This window comes from Eschrichtius robustus, chromosome X, assembly GCF_028021215.1.
Source record: "Eschrichtius robustus isolate mEscRob2 chromosome X, mEscRob2.pri, whole genome shotgun sequence".
Taxonomy (NCBI): Eukaryota; Metazoa; Chordata; class Mammalia; order Artiodactyla; family Eschrichtiidae; genus Eschrichtius; species Eschrichtius robustus.
The window spans coordinates 97,772,425-97,787,334 of record NC_090845.1 but is presented as its reverse complement, the minus strand read 5'-3'; the positions used below and the strand labels follow the sequence as shown (position 1 = coordinate 97,787,334).

General features: G+C 41.2%; 1 protein-coding gene across 5 annotated transcripts in view; it reads right to left on the bottom strand.

Moving 5' to 3' along the window:
- Positions 1–14,910, bottom strand: part of TMEM164 (transmembrane protein 164) — a 158,105-nt gene that overhangs the window by 60,756 nt on the left and 82,439 nt on the right. For 4 of the 5 annotated variants that reach the window (XM_068533208.1, XM_068533203.1, XM_068533204.1 and 1 more), the window contains one exon: positions 192–258. In XM_068533208.1, coding sequence (XP_068389309.1) covers positions 192–251 — 60 coding nt within the window. In that variant the 5' untranslated portion in view covers positions 252–258. Of the gene's footprint in view, positions 1–191; positions 259–13,440; positions 13,496–14,910 lie in introns of those variants that run through there. The other variant, XM_068533207.1, reaches the window with a different exon arrangement.

The following is a 14,910-nucleotide window of genomic DNA, read 5'->3' as shown; positions in this document are numbered from 1 at the left end:
AATCTTTCATAATAACTTTAAATGGAGATTAATCTATGAAAATATTGAATCACTACGTTGTACACCTGAAACTGATATAATCTCGTAAATTAATTATACTTTAATAAAAAAAATTAAAACTCACACGGGCACATGAGCAAGCAAGTACCGTTTTGTATGTTGCTGGTATGTTCCTAGAAGAGGTTACTTACCAGCCGCGTATTTACCACAGGAAACAGCAGGGCAAGAAGAGCTCCATTCAACATGTGCATCTGTAGCCTGGAGAGGAAAAGAGATAAAGTGCAGGTCACACCCTGACTCTGATGCAGAGGCAGACAAAACTGTGTCAGGTTATGCCATGCCAGATGGGAGAGCATGAAAACAAGTGGCTCTCTGTGTAAAACGGCACTGGAGTTGGCACACACGCGTAAATAAATGAAGAGCAGCGTATTTTGCATTAACTGAAATATTCTGAAGAGCGCCACCGCCACCTCAAAATCCCCCAACCACTTTGTGAACACGCTTTGGTTGCAGCACTTCATTGCATGATGAGCTCTGGGTTCCCTAAACATGTGGTTAGTCCCAATCTCAGCTCCAACTGCTGCGGCTCAGGCAGCATTACAAAGGGGAACTGCGGGAGCCAGGTGTTATTACACTACTGTGTTATTACAGTAGAGACCTGTTTCTTAGAGCAAGGCTGCTTATTTCCACAGCCACGCCCAAGGCTTCTCCCCAAACAGAGACCTGGGCATAAAAAGGCTAGCTAATACAACCCAGGGAGCCAACTGCAGCGTCTGCAAATGCACTCTCCCACCTTCTTAGCAACACCTTCAGGGGCTGCTGCGGGAGGTGGGGAGGGCAGAAGTGGCAGCCTTCCAAACTTTCCTTCATCTATTTTACATACTGGGTTCTTTGATTTAAAAGCAAAACACAAAAGAAAAAAGAGACAGAGACAAGAAAACCACGGGTCTCTGGGTAGGGATACCGTTTCCCAATTCCAGACTTGTTAAAACCCACGCTAGGAACCCTTTGTGAGGGGGTTCCTGACTTGCTCAAGAACAAGCAAGTCAGGAACAAATTCTGCTTGTGCGAGCTGTGGGGATGGATTTAAGCAGCTTCCTTCATCCAGGCAAGTGGTCCTTTACTACTGAGGGAGAAGCAAAGAATGACAGTCTGTTCCTCCTGGAGAAAAGCTAATTTGACGGGTCACGTACAACCATTGCTGAGTCAACGTGGCTTCCGGACCTCAAGCTCACTCTCGCGCTCTCTCACACACACACTCACAGCAGCCTCGTGATACCAGGATCTCTGTTATGTCCTGACTGGGACCTAGAAGAACTTAAGCTCTTCTCTTGGCGCTCACAGATGTGTGCCTAAGACTAAGAGACAATGTTATAAGGAGCCCCAGGGGAACAGCACACAAGCCCCAAGGCTGCTGTTTGTTTCTTTCTGCTGCTTGTTGTTACCAATGCTGTGGTGATGGTGATGGTGTGCACTTGACATATTCCAGCCAAGTATCAAATTAGCTGCTTTAAGTAAATTCTCTGGCCGAATTTTTACAGCAATCTTATGAGATGGGTACAAGTATTGTTTGCGTTTTGCGGATGAGGAAACCAGGCTCAGAAAAGTGAAGTGACTTTGTCAGTGCCACACAGAGGACAGTAGAGCCACAATGCAAACCCAGGTTTATCTGACTCCAGACCCCTCTCACTGTCTTGTATCAGAGCCTGCCTCCCTTCCTCCATTACAAATATGACCTCAGGTAGAGAGTCACGGATGCTCAGGGGTCTCTCTTACCACCTCCTTCATTCCCTGCTCCAGGCTTAATAAGCTCTCAGGGGATGACTGTCGGGAGACCGTTCTTAGGCCATGCCAGCCCAGCAGTCCTATGGTTTAACAGGGCTTAGCTTGTCCATGAAACGGAGGAGGCACACCAATGCAATGTCCCTCCTGCCTCCCCGGATTGGCCAGGCTACCATGCTTTTACGACAGCATCCTTCTAGGGGGCACCCCATGCTCTCAGAAACTGACTGTTGAAAACTCCGGCTCGAGCCTCAATGCCTGGAGCAGGGCTCATTAACAGCCATTCCAGGGCTGGGGTGAAGTAACGTGTGGCCTAACTCTGCCCCTGGACCCTCCTAAGCGACAGCCACAGCAGAAACACTCACCCTGGGAGAGGAAACATCTCACTGATAGTCGAGGTAAAGCTGAACTCTAGTGCCAGGCTTTGCCACTGACCTTAAAAGAATGCTGGCATTTACACAAGGCCAAGTAGATACTTGGGCAACAAAAGTTAAAGCTTGAGGATAATGGAACTGATCCCAAAGGCTCATGGAAGGCCAGAGATAAAGAAGATAAAAGCCAACATCAAGATTCAAAATAACCAATAAATTCCTAGACAAAGACAAGCCTTGTTCTGGGTCCTCAAAATTCAGTTCCACAAGCTACATATAGGCCGAAGGGTGAACTATCCTTAATATATAAAAGGGTCTTGCATATCACTAATTATAAAATATATCTAACATATATTGAGCACTTTCATGTGCCAATCACTGGACTAAGTATTCAAATGCATCATCTCATTTAATCCTCACAGTTTTTATTATAATCAGTATCGTTTTCAATTTCACAGCCGAGAAAACCAAAGCACTAAGTGATTAAGTGACTTGCCCAAGATCAAACAGATAACAAATAAGTGGCAGAGGGAGAAGTCACACTCATCCAGTTTCAAGACCGTGTTTTTGCTGCTGTACCCTGCACTTCAAATCCATGATATGAACATTACACATGTTGCGTGCGTGCGTGCGTGCGTGTGTGTGTGTGTGTGTGTGTGTGTGTGTCAGACAACAGACCAGGTAGGAAAAAAGGTTCTGGGATGCCCATGGGGCAGGGAAGGTCATGTCTAAGAGCGACAGAACCCCTAGTGTGTTCTGTTGCAAAACTGCCCCAATTACACAGCTGCACTGTCCTCTACAGACCCAGGGCACAGCCCAACAGGTAAATGACTGACCACATCAGGGGCAAAGGCTTTTGCTTTTGCTTTATACCACCTCCAGCCTGCCACTCAGATTTCTATTGGGTATTGGAAATAGAAAATGAGCCACTAGAAAATCCAGTGAGAGTTCCCTCATCTGCACAACGGGAATAATAAGAGTTCCAACTCACAGAATTATTACAAGGAGTTGATATGTATAAAGTGCTTTAAAAAGTACATGGCATACAGTAAGACTCAGATACATGTTTCTTAAATAAATGGTGAAGAGCTCACCTAAAAGCCTCATATTAAAAGGGGAGAAGGATCATGAACCATGGAGGAAAGTCGAACTGTTTTAAAAATTCGAAGTGTGAGAAGGAGATCGAGAGAGAGCAAAAGGACAGACTGAAGGCCAGAACCAAAGGGTAGAGCTCGGAGATGGACTCCAGGCCAGTTAGTCACACTTATAAATCTTCTTCTTGCCGGCTAGAACACTTGGCCATTACCACTGTCACAAATATTCTGTCAGCTTTTTTTGTTTCTGTGTAGGATACTGTACTAAGTTACCTTAGTTGGCAACAACCTGGGGTAATATGGCAAGTGTTATGGGTTTGATTCTCTTTCAGGTCAGTTAATTTCATTAAATTTAGTCCACACACATTAGTCCATTAGTGTGTGTCTAATATCGTTCCTGGTGCTATAGAGAAAAGGAGATCAATATAATTAAGAGCTAGTATTTGCCTTCAAGAAGCTGACAATCTTATTGAGAAGCCAAGAAATAAAATAACTAGAGGAAATGTAGTATAATGGTTAAGAACTTGGTTTGGAATCAAACCTACATTCAAATCCCAGCTCTACCACTTACTGGCTGAGTTGACTCTGGACAAATCACTTAAAATATGTGATTCAGAGACTTCCCTGGTGGTCCAGTGGTTAAGACTCTGCGCTTCCACTGCAGGGGACACGGGTTCGATCCCTGGTCGGGGAACTAAGATCCTGCATGCCCCACGGCATGGCCAAATAAATAAATAAATAAATAAATAATAAAATTCTCAAAAATAAAGAAAAAAATATGTGATTCTGTCTCCTCAATAATAAAATGGGGCTAATAACAGTACCAACTAAAAGAGCTGCTGAGAGAATTTAATGAGGTAAGACCATGTAAAGTGATCAACATAGTGCCTAGGACATAGTAAGCACTCAATACATGGTAACTATTATAATCCCTAATAAAGCAAGGTAAATGAATATCACATTATTATTCACAATGACAAATGAAGCTATTAAAAAACCCTCATCAGATGACATATTTGAATTTAGCACTTGATTATAACCAAGAATCAAAAGACATGGAAGGAAGGAAGGAAGGAAGGAAGATTCATGGAACGAAATTCTCAAAGGAAATTATAAAATATTTTGAACTGGACAAAAATTAAAATACGATATGCCAAAATGGGTGAGATGCTTATAACATGAAATTCTTATATTAAGAAAAAAGTATGGTCTCAAAGCAGTAACCCAAGATTCCACCTTAAGAATCCAAAAAACAGAAGAGCAAAATAAACCCAAAGCAAGCAGAAAGAATGAAATAATAAAGAGCAGAAATCAATGAAAGTAAAAACAAAAACAATAGAGAAAAATCAATGAAACCAAAAGGTTGCCTTTGAAAAAGGCAATATAACTGAGAAACCACTAGGCAGAATGACATGGATAAAAAGAGAGAATGCAAAAGTTATCAATATCAGGAAGGAAAGAAGGGATATCACTACAGCCCCTCAGGAATTAAAAGGATAATAAGGATATACTATGAACATTTCTATGCACCTAATTCAACAACTTAGGAAAAATGGAGAATTTCCTCTAAAACCACAAACCACTAAAACTCACCAGAGATGAAATAGATAACCTGCACAGTCCAAACCTTGCCATTTGTGACAACATGGATGGACCTTGAGGGGATCATGCTGAGTGAGGTAAGTCAGACACAGAAAGACAAATTACTGCATGATCTCAATTATATGTAGACTCTAAAACAAACAAATAAACAAAACAACAAACTCATAGATTCGAAGAACAGACTGGTGGTTGCCAGAGGGCAGGGGGTTGGGGGTGGGTGAAATGGGTGAAGGTGGTCAAAAGGTACAAACTTCCAGTTATAAAAGAAATAAGTCATGGGGATGTAATGTACAGTGTGGTGACGATAGGTACTGTACTGTATTATTTGAAAGTTGCTAAGAGGGCATATCTTAAAAATTCTCATCATAAGAAAAAAATATGCAAGTATCTGTGGTGATGGATATTAACCATCTTAAAAATTCTCATCATAAGAAAAAAATATGCAACTATCTGTGGTGATGGATATTAATCAGACTTATTGTGGTGATCATTTCACAACATATACAAATATCAAATCATTATGTTATATACCTGAAAGTAATATAATGTTATATGTCAATTATATCTCAATAAAAAAGAATCTGTAGTCAAAAATCTTCTGAATAAGACTCAGATGGCTTCAGTGATCAATTCTACCAAGTATTTATACAACCTGGTCCAGAAAATACAACAGAAGCAAGCATTTCTCAACTCATTTTATGAGGCTATTATTACCCAGATACAAAAACTGTGGGGCAGGGGGAGGGGAGGTGGGAGGAGGAGGAGGAAAACTAAAACTAAACTAATATCCCTCATGAACACAGACCCTAAAATCCTCAATAAAATGTTAGCAAATCTAATGCAGCAATATAAAAAGAACATTACTCTATGACTAAGTGGGGTTTGTCTTGGTAATGAAAGGTTGACTCAGTATCTGAAATTCAATTAATGAATTCTACCAAATTAGCAGTGTAAAGAATAAAAAAGTATATGATCGTATCAATTGATACAGAAAAGGCATTTGTCAAAATTCAACATCTGTTTATGATAACAAAAATACCAACACACTAGCAATAGGAGGGAACTTCCTCAACCTGATAAAGGACATCTAAAAAATACTATGCCCAAAATCATACTTAATGATACCAAATGCTCTCCCCATTAACATCAGGATCAAGACGAGGGTGCCCACTCTCAGCACTCCAATTCAACACCATGCCAGTAGTCTTAGCCAGTGAAATAAGGTAACAAAAATAATAGAGATTGGAAAGGAGGAAATAATACTATCTCTGTTTGCAAAGAATTATTATATTTGTAGAAAATCCCAAGGAATCAACAGAAAAATTCCTAAAACTAATATGATTTTAGCAGGGTTGCAGGATCGCAAGGTCAACACACAAACATCAGTAACATTTCTACACAATAGCAGTGTAAAACTGGAAACCAAATTTTTTAAAATATATACTATTTATATTATCTTCCCCAAAACTGAAATACTTAGGTATAAATCTAACAATATATGTACAGAATCTGTACACTGAGAACTGCAAAAGGCTGATTAAAGAAATCAGAGATCTAACAAATAAAAAGACATACCATGTTCAAGGATTAAAGGGCTCATCATAAGGAAGATGTCAATTCCCCAAAAAATTATCTATAGATTCAATGCAATTCTGATCAAAATCTCAGCAGGATATTTTGTAGATACAGGCAAACTGACTCTAAAATGTATATGAAAGGGCAAAGAAAGAATAGCTAAAATAATTTTGAAAAAGTAGAAGGTAGATGAAAGAATCACACTACCTGACTGTAAGCCTTACTATATAAAATTATAGCAATCAAAACAATCTGGCCAAGAAAAGACATCAAACGACGAAACAGAATAGTCCAGAAATAGACCCACACTGATAGAGTAATTTGATTTTTCATCAGATTTGGAGGCCAGAAGGCAGTGGGGCAATGGGCAGATACATATTCAAAGTGCTAAACAGGTGTGGGGGGGGGGGAGCCTGTCAACCAAGAATCCTATATCCAACAAAACTATCCTTCAAAATTGAGAGAGAAATTAGGACATTGCCAGAAAAGCAAAAACTGAGGGAGTTTGTTATGACTTGACCTGCCCTGCAAGAAATGCTAAAGGGAGTCCTGCAGGTTGAAATGAAAGAACACCAGACAGTAACCCAAAGCTGTATGAAGAAATAAAGATCTCAGTAAAGGAAAATACATGGGCAATTATAAAAGCAAGTACTAGTGTAACAGCAGTTTGTAACTCTAATTTTGTCTACATGATTTAAGAGATTAATACATTTTTAAAAACACAATTACTAGTCTAAAAGCTAGTGTTACTGTAACTTTGGTTTGTAATTCCACATTTTGTTTTCTACATAATTTAAGAGACTAATGCATTTAAATAGATTAAGTTTGGGGGCATACATGTATAAAGATATAACTTTGTGACATCACTAACTGAAAGGGGTGGGGATGCAACTGTAAAGGAGCAGAGTTTTTGTATATTACTGAAATTAAGCTAATAAATTCAATGTAAAATGTTATAACTTTAGGATGCTAAACGTAATCCCCATGATAACCGCCAAGATAATTGTTGGAGAATATATGCAAAAAGAAATGATTAGAGTATTAAATTGTTAACGCTACCAAAAAAAATCAGCTAAACACAAAAGAGGACAGTAATGCAGGAAATGAGTGACAGAAAGTTATAAAGCATATAGAAAACAAATAGCAAAATGAAAGAAGCCCCTGCTTATCAGTACTAACTTTAAATGTAAATGGATTAAACTCTCCAATCAAAAGACAGAGATTGGCAGAAAGGATTAAAAAAAAATATGATCCAACTGTATGCTGTCTACAAGAGACGCACTTTAGATCCAAAGACAGAAATAGATTGAAAGTGAAAGGACAGAAAAAGATATTCCATGCAAATGGTAACCAAGAGAGCAGAGGTGGCTATACTAATATCAGACAAAATAAACTATCAATCAAAAGAGTTTACAGGACTTCCCTGGTGGCACAGTGGTTAACAATCTGCCTGCCAATGCAGGGGACACGGGTTCGAGCCCTGGTCTGGGAACATCCCACATGCCACGGAGCAACTAAGCCCGTGTGCCACAACTACTAAGCCTGCACTCTAGAGCCCACGCACCACAACTACTGAAGCCCGCATGCTCTAGGGCCTGCACACCATAACTACTGAGCCTGCGTGTTGCAACTACTGAAGCCCGTGCATCTAGAGCCCATGCTCCACAACAAGAGAAGCCACCGCAATGAGAAGCCCGCACACCGCAACAGAGAGTAGCCCCCACGCACCACAACTAGAGAAAGCCTGCGTGCTGCAACGAAGACCCAACGCAGCCAAAAAATAAATAAATAAAAATTTATAAATAAATAAATAAATGTCTGCCCAAATAAAAAGAGTTTCTAAGACGAAGAAGAAAATTATTTACTAATAAAAGGTTCAATACAGCAAGAAGATATGACAATTATAAACATGTTGGTACCTGATAACAGGCCATCAAAATATATGAAGAAAAAATGACCAAGTTGATGGGAGAAATAGACAGTTCTACAATAACGGTTGGAGACTTCAATACTCTACTCTCAGTAACAGAACAGTCAGACAGAAGAAAAGCAAGAAATTTGAGGACTTGAACAGCACAATAAACCAACTAGATCTAACAAACATATAGAGAACACTTTACCCAACAACAACAAAATTCACATTCTCTCAAGTGCATTTGGGACATTTCCCGGATAGACCATATGTTAGGTGGCAAACTAAGCTTCAACAGATGTTAAAAGATAGATATTACACAAAATGTCTTCTCTAACCATAACAGGATGAAGTTAGAAATCATTAGCAGAAGTACAGTTGACCCTTGAACAACGTGGGCGGGGGGTGTTTTAGGAGCACCAATACCCCAAGCAGCGGAAATCTGCATATAACTCTATAGTTGGCCCTCCATATCCAAAGTTCCATGTTCACAGATTTAACCAACCGCAGATTGTATAGTACTGTAGTATTTATTGAAAAAGATCCGTGTATAAGTGGACCCATGCAGTACAAACCCATGTTGTTCAAGGGTCAACTGAAAAATGGGAAAATTCACAAATTTGTGAAAATTAAATACATTCTTAAACAATCAATGGATCAAAGAAGAAATCACAAGGGAAAGTAGAAAATGAAATGCAAATCGAAATCATAATAAGATACTATCTCACACCACTAGAATGGCTACTATCAAAAACAGAAAACAACAAATGCTGGCAAAGATATGGACAAATTGGAACTCTTATACACTGTTGGTGGGAATGTAAAATGGTACAGCTGCTGTGTAAAACAGTATGGCAGTTCTTCAAAAAATTAAAAATAGAATTACTATATGATCCAGCAATTCCAATTCTGGGCATATACCCAAAAGAATTGAAAGCAGGGGTTCTATGGGATATTTGTACACTGATGTTCATAGCAGCATTATTTACAATAGCTAAAACATGGAAGCAACCCAAGTGTCCATCAACAGGTGAATGGATAAACAAAATATGCTATATACATACAATGAAATATCATTCTGCCTTAGACATTCTGACACATGCTACAACATGGATGAACCTTGAGGACATTTTGCTAAGTGAAATAAGCCAGTCACAGAAGAACAAATACTGTATGATTCCACTTGTATGAGGTACCTATCTAGAGTAGTCAAAATCGTAAAGACAGAAATGCTGGTTGCCAGGGACTGGGGATAGGAGGTAATGGGATTTATTGCTTAATGGGTACAGAGTTTCAGTTTTTGCAAAATGAAAAGAGTTCTGGAGATGGATGGTGGTAATGGTTGCACGGCAACATAAGTGTACTTAATGCCACTGAACCGTACACTTTAAAAATGGTTAAGATGTTACATTTGATGTTAAGTGTATTTTATCATAATAAAAAAATGAAAAAAGATCTCATAGAACTGTACGCCAAAAAGTCAACTCTACTGTATGATAATTAAATAAAATTCAAAAATATATGAGAAGCAAAACACTCAACTCTCCCAGCCTCAGCTTTTACACCTACAAAATAAGTGATCCTAGACTCTAAGCCTTTTAAATAGTGCTTTTTCCCTCTAGTTTTAACACTAAAATTTTCCAACATACAGAAAATTATAAAAATAATATAAAAAGAACCTCTGCGTCCAGCATCCCACTTTCATAAATTTGAACATTACTGATTTAGTTGAAGTTCCATGTAACCTTCCTGAATACCATTCATCTCCTCTACTCCCTAACCAGATGGAGCCTTTATTCTGAAGGAGTTGGAGTCCTTCCTATGTTTTTATACATTACATCTGTATATATCCACAAACCATATACATTGTTGTTTCACGTCTATCCCATTAAATAAATGATAAATGATATACTGTGTGTGTGTGTGTGTGTGTGTGTGTGTGTGTACATGCATATCCATCCCCTTCTGCAAATTACGCTTCATTCAACATGGCTTCTTCTAATTGGCCATGTTAACACACTTAGTCTGTTTTTCACTGCTGTATATTATTCAATTATATGAATATATTAGAAGTTATTTATACATTGTCATGTTGATTGAAGTCTGGCTCGACATTTTTCCCTTCAGCCAGGAGCTACGTTAAGATTTGCTTTCTGTTATTTGTATTATAAAAACAATAGATACATTTCTATCATCCCAGAGCCTAGGGTCCTTCCACTCTGAACTTCTGTTTCCGTAAGCCCTTGGTCTCAGAGTATATACGTTTCGCCCGCTGTGTGAGGCCCCAGAGCACAAGCCTGTCATGTAGCAGGGAATGCAGTTAGGATCTTACGTCTTTTAACTCACTTATCAGAAAGCATGCCAAAAACCGCTGAATCTAGGTGGAGGTCATAGCCGTGCTTGGTGTACTGCCCTGTTCACCTTTCCATATGTTTGAAAAATTTCAGAATAAAAGTTGGAAAATAAAAAACAAGTAAAGAAAACCAAACAAGTACAACAGGAAGGCTTGTCTGGCTTTGCCTGTGGGCACGAAGATAAACTTCCTGGTTGCAACTGGTGGTTTCCCACTTCCTTGTTCTGGACCAAATGGGGCTACACAACTGCAGAGGCTCCAAAACCTTTCTTCCTGTGAATTTCATGAAGTTGGCCAAAGGCCCCATCTGGAAAGTGCTCAACTAATGAAAAGGGTTACTTATCCGAAGGCAGTTTTCATTCTGAAATTCTACTTATCTGCATGAAAGCAATTTTCCTTCCCTGGGATCCTAATTCTAACAGTTAAGTTAGTACACAGATGGTGAAGCGTCAGGACAAGGATAATTCTATATATTATTAACACTTATTGACTCTATATATTAACACCATGGATCATCTCTCATCTAATTGTCACCACCAAAGAAGTAGTTACTATTCATACCCTTCTTTGACAAATGAGGCGATAGATGCTAAGATTTAAGCCTTGCTCCGAAGGCTTAGGAAATAGCAGAACTATAACCTAAAGCCATCTACTTGCACTGCTGTCTTCAAGATTCCACAAATCATATCTATCCAACAAACCAAATGTCGAATAACAGGGCACGGTTTAAATACATATCATGTCCACTCAAATGATGAAATACTATGCAGTCATTAGAAATCATGTTTAGAAGAATATTTAATGACACTGGGAAACAATCATAGCATACTAACTTTTACTATATTACAAAGTAGCATGTATAAAATAATCCCAATTTTGTTTTTCATAATGGGCATATATACACAGAAGACTGGGAGGAAATTATACCAACATATTAATGGAGGAATTATCACTTATTCTTATTCTCTTCTTTATTGTTCTGTAACGCTTGATGTTTTCCTTATAGTGACTAGATTACTTTTATAATGAGAATGAAACGTCTATTTTTTCTTTTCTTTTTTTTTTCCTTTTTCTTTCTCTCTCTCTCCCTCTCTTTTTTTTTTTTGGCCGCACCGTGCGGCACGCAGTATCTTAGTTCCCCGACCTGAGACTGAATCCGTGCCCCCAGCAGTGGAAGCGCAGAATCCTAACTACTAGACCGCCAGGGAATTCCCCCTACTTTTTCATTACCCACTGAACAGCTCCTACACAGCTTACCCAAACCTTATCTATTCTCCTGTACTGTTTTTCCCTCCTGGAATTACTTTTGCCCAATAATTAGCACAGTAGATTCTGCACTTGGCTTCCAAAAGGATTAGGTGTGCTGACAAAGTACAAAGAGGCCCAAAATGATCAGTCCCCGCTCCTCTGCTGAGAACTCCTTTTCAAGCTTCCCTAGACGGCAAAAGTCATCTGTATCTCCGGCCTTGCTTTTACCGGGAAATTGCGTACATTCAAGCACATGTTGAAGGCAGAACAGCCCAAGGAGAGAGAAAAAAAAAACAAAAGCAGTCCCTGCTCCAAAAACCTTCAGAGAGACTTCCAGGAGAGAATTTGGGGAGATGAAAATACTGAATCAGAATCTGTGGGCCAGGGACTTCCTTGGTGGCACAGTGGTTAAGAATCTGCCTGCCAATGCAGGGGACACGGGTTCAAGCCCTGGTCCGGGAAGATCCCGCATGCCACGGAGCAACTAAGCCCAGGTGCCACAACTACTGAGCCCGCGCGTTGCAACTACTGAAGCCCGTGCACTCTGGGGCCCATGCTCCACAACAAGAGAAACCACCGCAATGAGAAGCTCGCACACCGCAACGAACAGTAGCCACTCACCGCAACTAGAGAAAGCCCGCGTGCAGCAACGAAGACCCAACACAGCCAAAAATAAATAATTTTTTTTTTTTTTAAAAAGAAAGAAACTGTGGGCCAAGACTGTAGAAGTCAAAAATTCCCAGGAGAGAACACAATTGAATATGTACACGTGGGGAGAAAGGCTGCTTCTGCTGTGTATGGAAGGGGAGGGGAGACCTGTGAACAATCTGAAAGTTTCTTCCCTCTTCTGTGCATTAAGGGAGAACATGTATAGTTGCGGGCAGCAAGCTGGCAGTGGCTCAGAGGACCGCAGACACCAGAGCAGCTTCCGTATCGGAAAGGGAATTGGTGTCCTTGAATTGCTGTTTATTTACTACGGATTTTAGGTTCCCAGTATCTTTCCCTTTGAAATCTACAGCATTCATATGTACGGCTTCCTCTCCCGTGCCAGGAACAGTCTTAATAAAGCTGCTCAGGTCAGAGGCAGTCTCCCAAACACCCTTTTCAGTAGTGAGTCCAAAGCTAGACCAAAAAGCAGCTACCTCTGAGGTGAAGATGCCAAAAGGCTGCTCCTTTGGGGCTTCCAGAGCAGCTGGTCTGTTGAGCACTAGGAAAGGGGGTGCTGAGATGGTGAAACCATTAAGACACAACAGCTTCAGCCAGAGCCCACCTCATGAACTCAGGGCGGTCCTAGAGATATGAGTCTCCCTGGGGAGAATACTGCTGTTTAAAAATCTGAGTGTATAATAAATGGGACCTAGAAAAAGGGAGGGTCATGGGGCTATTGAACTCTCATAATATCATGTGGCCCCAAGGCCAACAGGGCATCAATCTCGCAATGCCAAGATCACATGTCAGGCTGTCCTAATTGCCCTCACACACCCCCATGCTTCCCTCACCTACCTGGGCTCACACCCGGCCTCCAGACCTCTTTCCATCCAGCAATGCACCCCTGCTCTCTGTAGCACAGATAAAATTTCATCTCATCTCCTTCAAAAGCCTCTCCAGATTGAGTCAGCAGACACTCATGACCAAATAATCCTGCTTGCATCACAGGTCCACTCCCCTCCATGGGTACATGAAAATAAGCAGATTTAAGGGGTTCAGCGTTGGGAGGTGGGGGTCCCTGTACCCTACACTTCCTGAGGCAGAGGACGTAAACCAGCTCTGGGCTATGCGCTTTTCTTACCTGGGGTGGGGCAGGGGAAGAGTTCTCTGCCATGGGTGCTCACAAGACAGCTAAGCTGGCTGATCACAGCCCAAAGCTAGTCACTCCCTTTTCCTCCATCTATTCCTTCAAAATACCCCAGCTCAGAGAGAGGAACGTCCCAAAAGGCTGGCTTCTCTAAGAGGTTCCTAGGCCCTTGTGAAACCAAGAATTCCATCCTTTTCTAAAGACAGTTTTCAGCTTGCTCTTCGGCATCCTGGCTGCTAAGAGGCTATTGGCACTCAGAGCCCTCTGCGGTGGTGGGATCCATGGAGACAGGGAAGGGGGAGTGAGCGCTCGCTACCGAGTGGTGATGCCATCTTCCTTCCAACAGAGAGCACGAAACTCTGAACTACCCAGCGCTGCCCAAGGCTGCTCCTGGCCATGCCTGCAGTTCACATGACCGGTGGCCCTTCAGCACCAGCCCCGCCTTTCAGCTGCAATAGAGAGCTCTTAGATTTCCTCCGACTTCAGCCTCAGGTGGGGCACGATCATATAAATGGATCTGGATATGCTAACTCTTTTCTAAGAACAGCATTAAACACACCGGAGACCTGCTTCCCCCAGGGAGATGGGAGGCCACGGTTAGACTTCAGGCTCTTTCCAGGTCTTAGAAACGCTGAGGGCTGCCAAGGCTAGAGCTGGGAAGTTGGAGAACGTTTTCCACACCACTGAGAGAAATGTGGCTTGGGGTCCTGAGAGCAGCACTGTTTCCAGAGGTGAAGGGTCCAGGTCTCCAGCTGACAAGCAAATCCTAATGGCACAAGAATCCTGGCAAGGAGGTGCAGCAACAGCTGACTCAGACTAGCGGCTGCTCCTTTTTAGCCAGTGAACCTGTTGTGGTTAATAACCAAAACACTAGGAGTTTCTAGCCTTGGGAAGAGACCAGATCATCTACAGGAAGCATCACCAGTCGCCAAGAAGGAAGGACCGGCTGGCTTTTCAGCTGCATCTGATATGAACACTTGTGACAGCTGCAGAGGTTCCCCAAGCCTCGGGAGGGAGGAGAAAATCCCTGCTCTGATCGTTATGCCAGAAAGTGTGACTATAAACTCTGGGTATCTCTATCCCTCAAGAGCATGGGATGATATCACCAGGATGAACTGCAGCTTTCCAGAACCCCACCCCACTCCAACTATGATATTCCTTTTAAATACTCGAGAAAT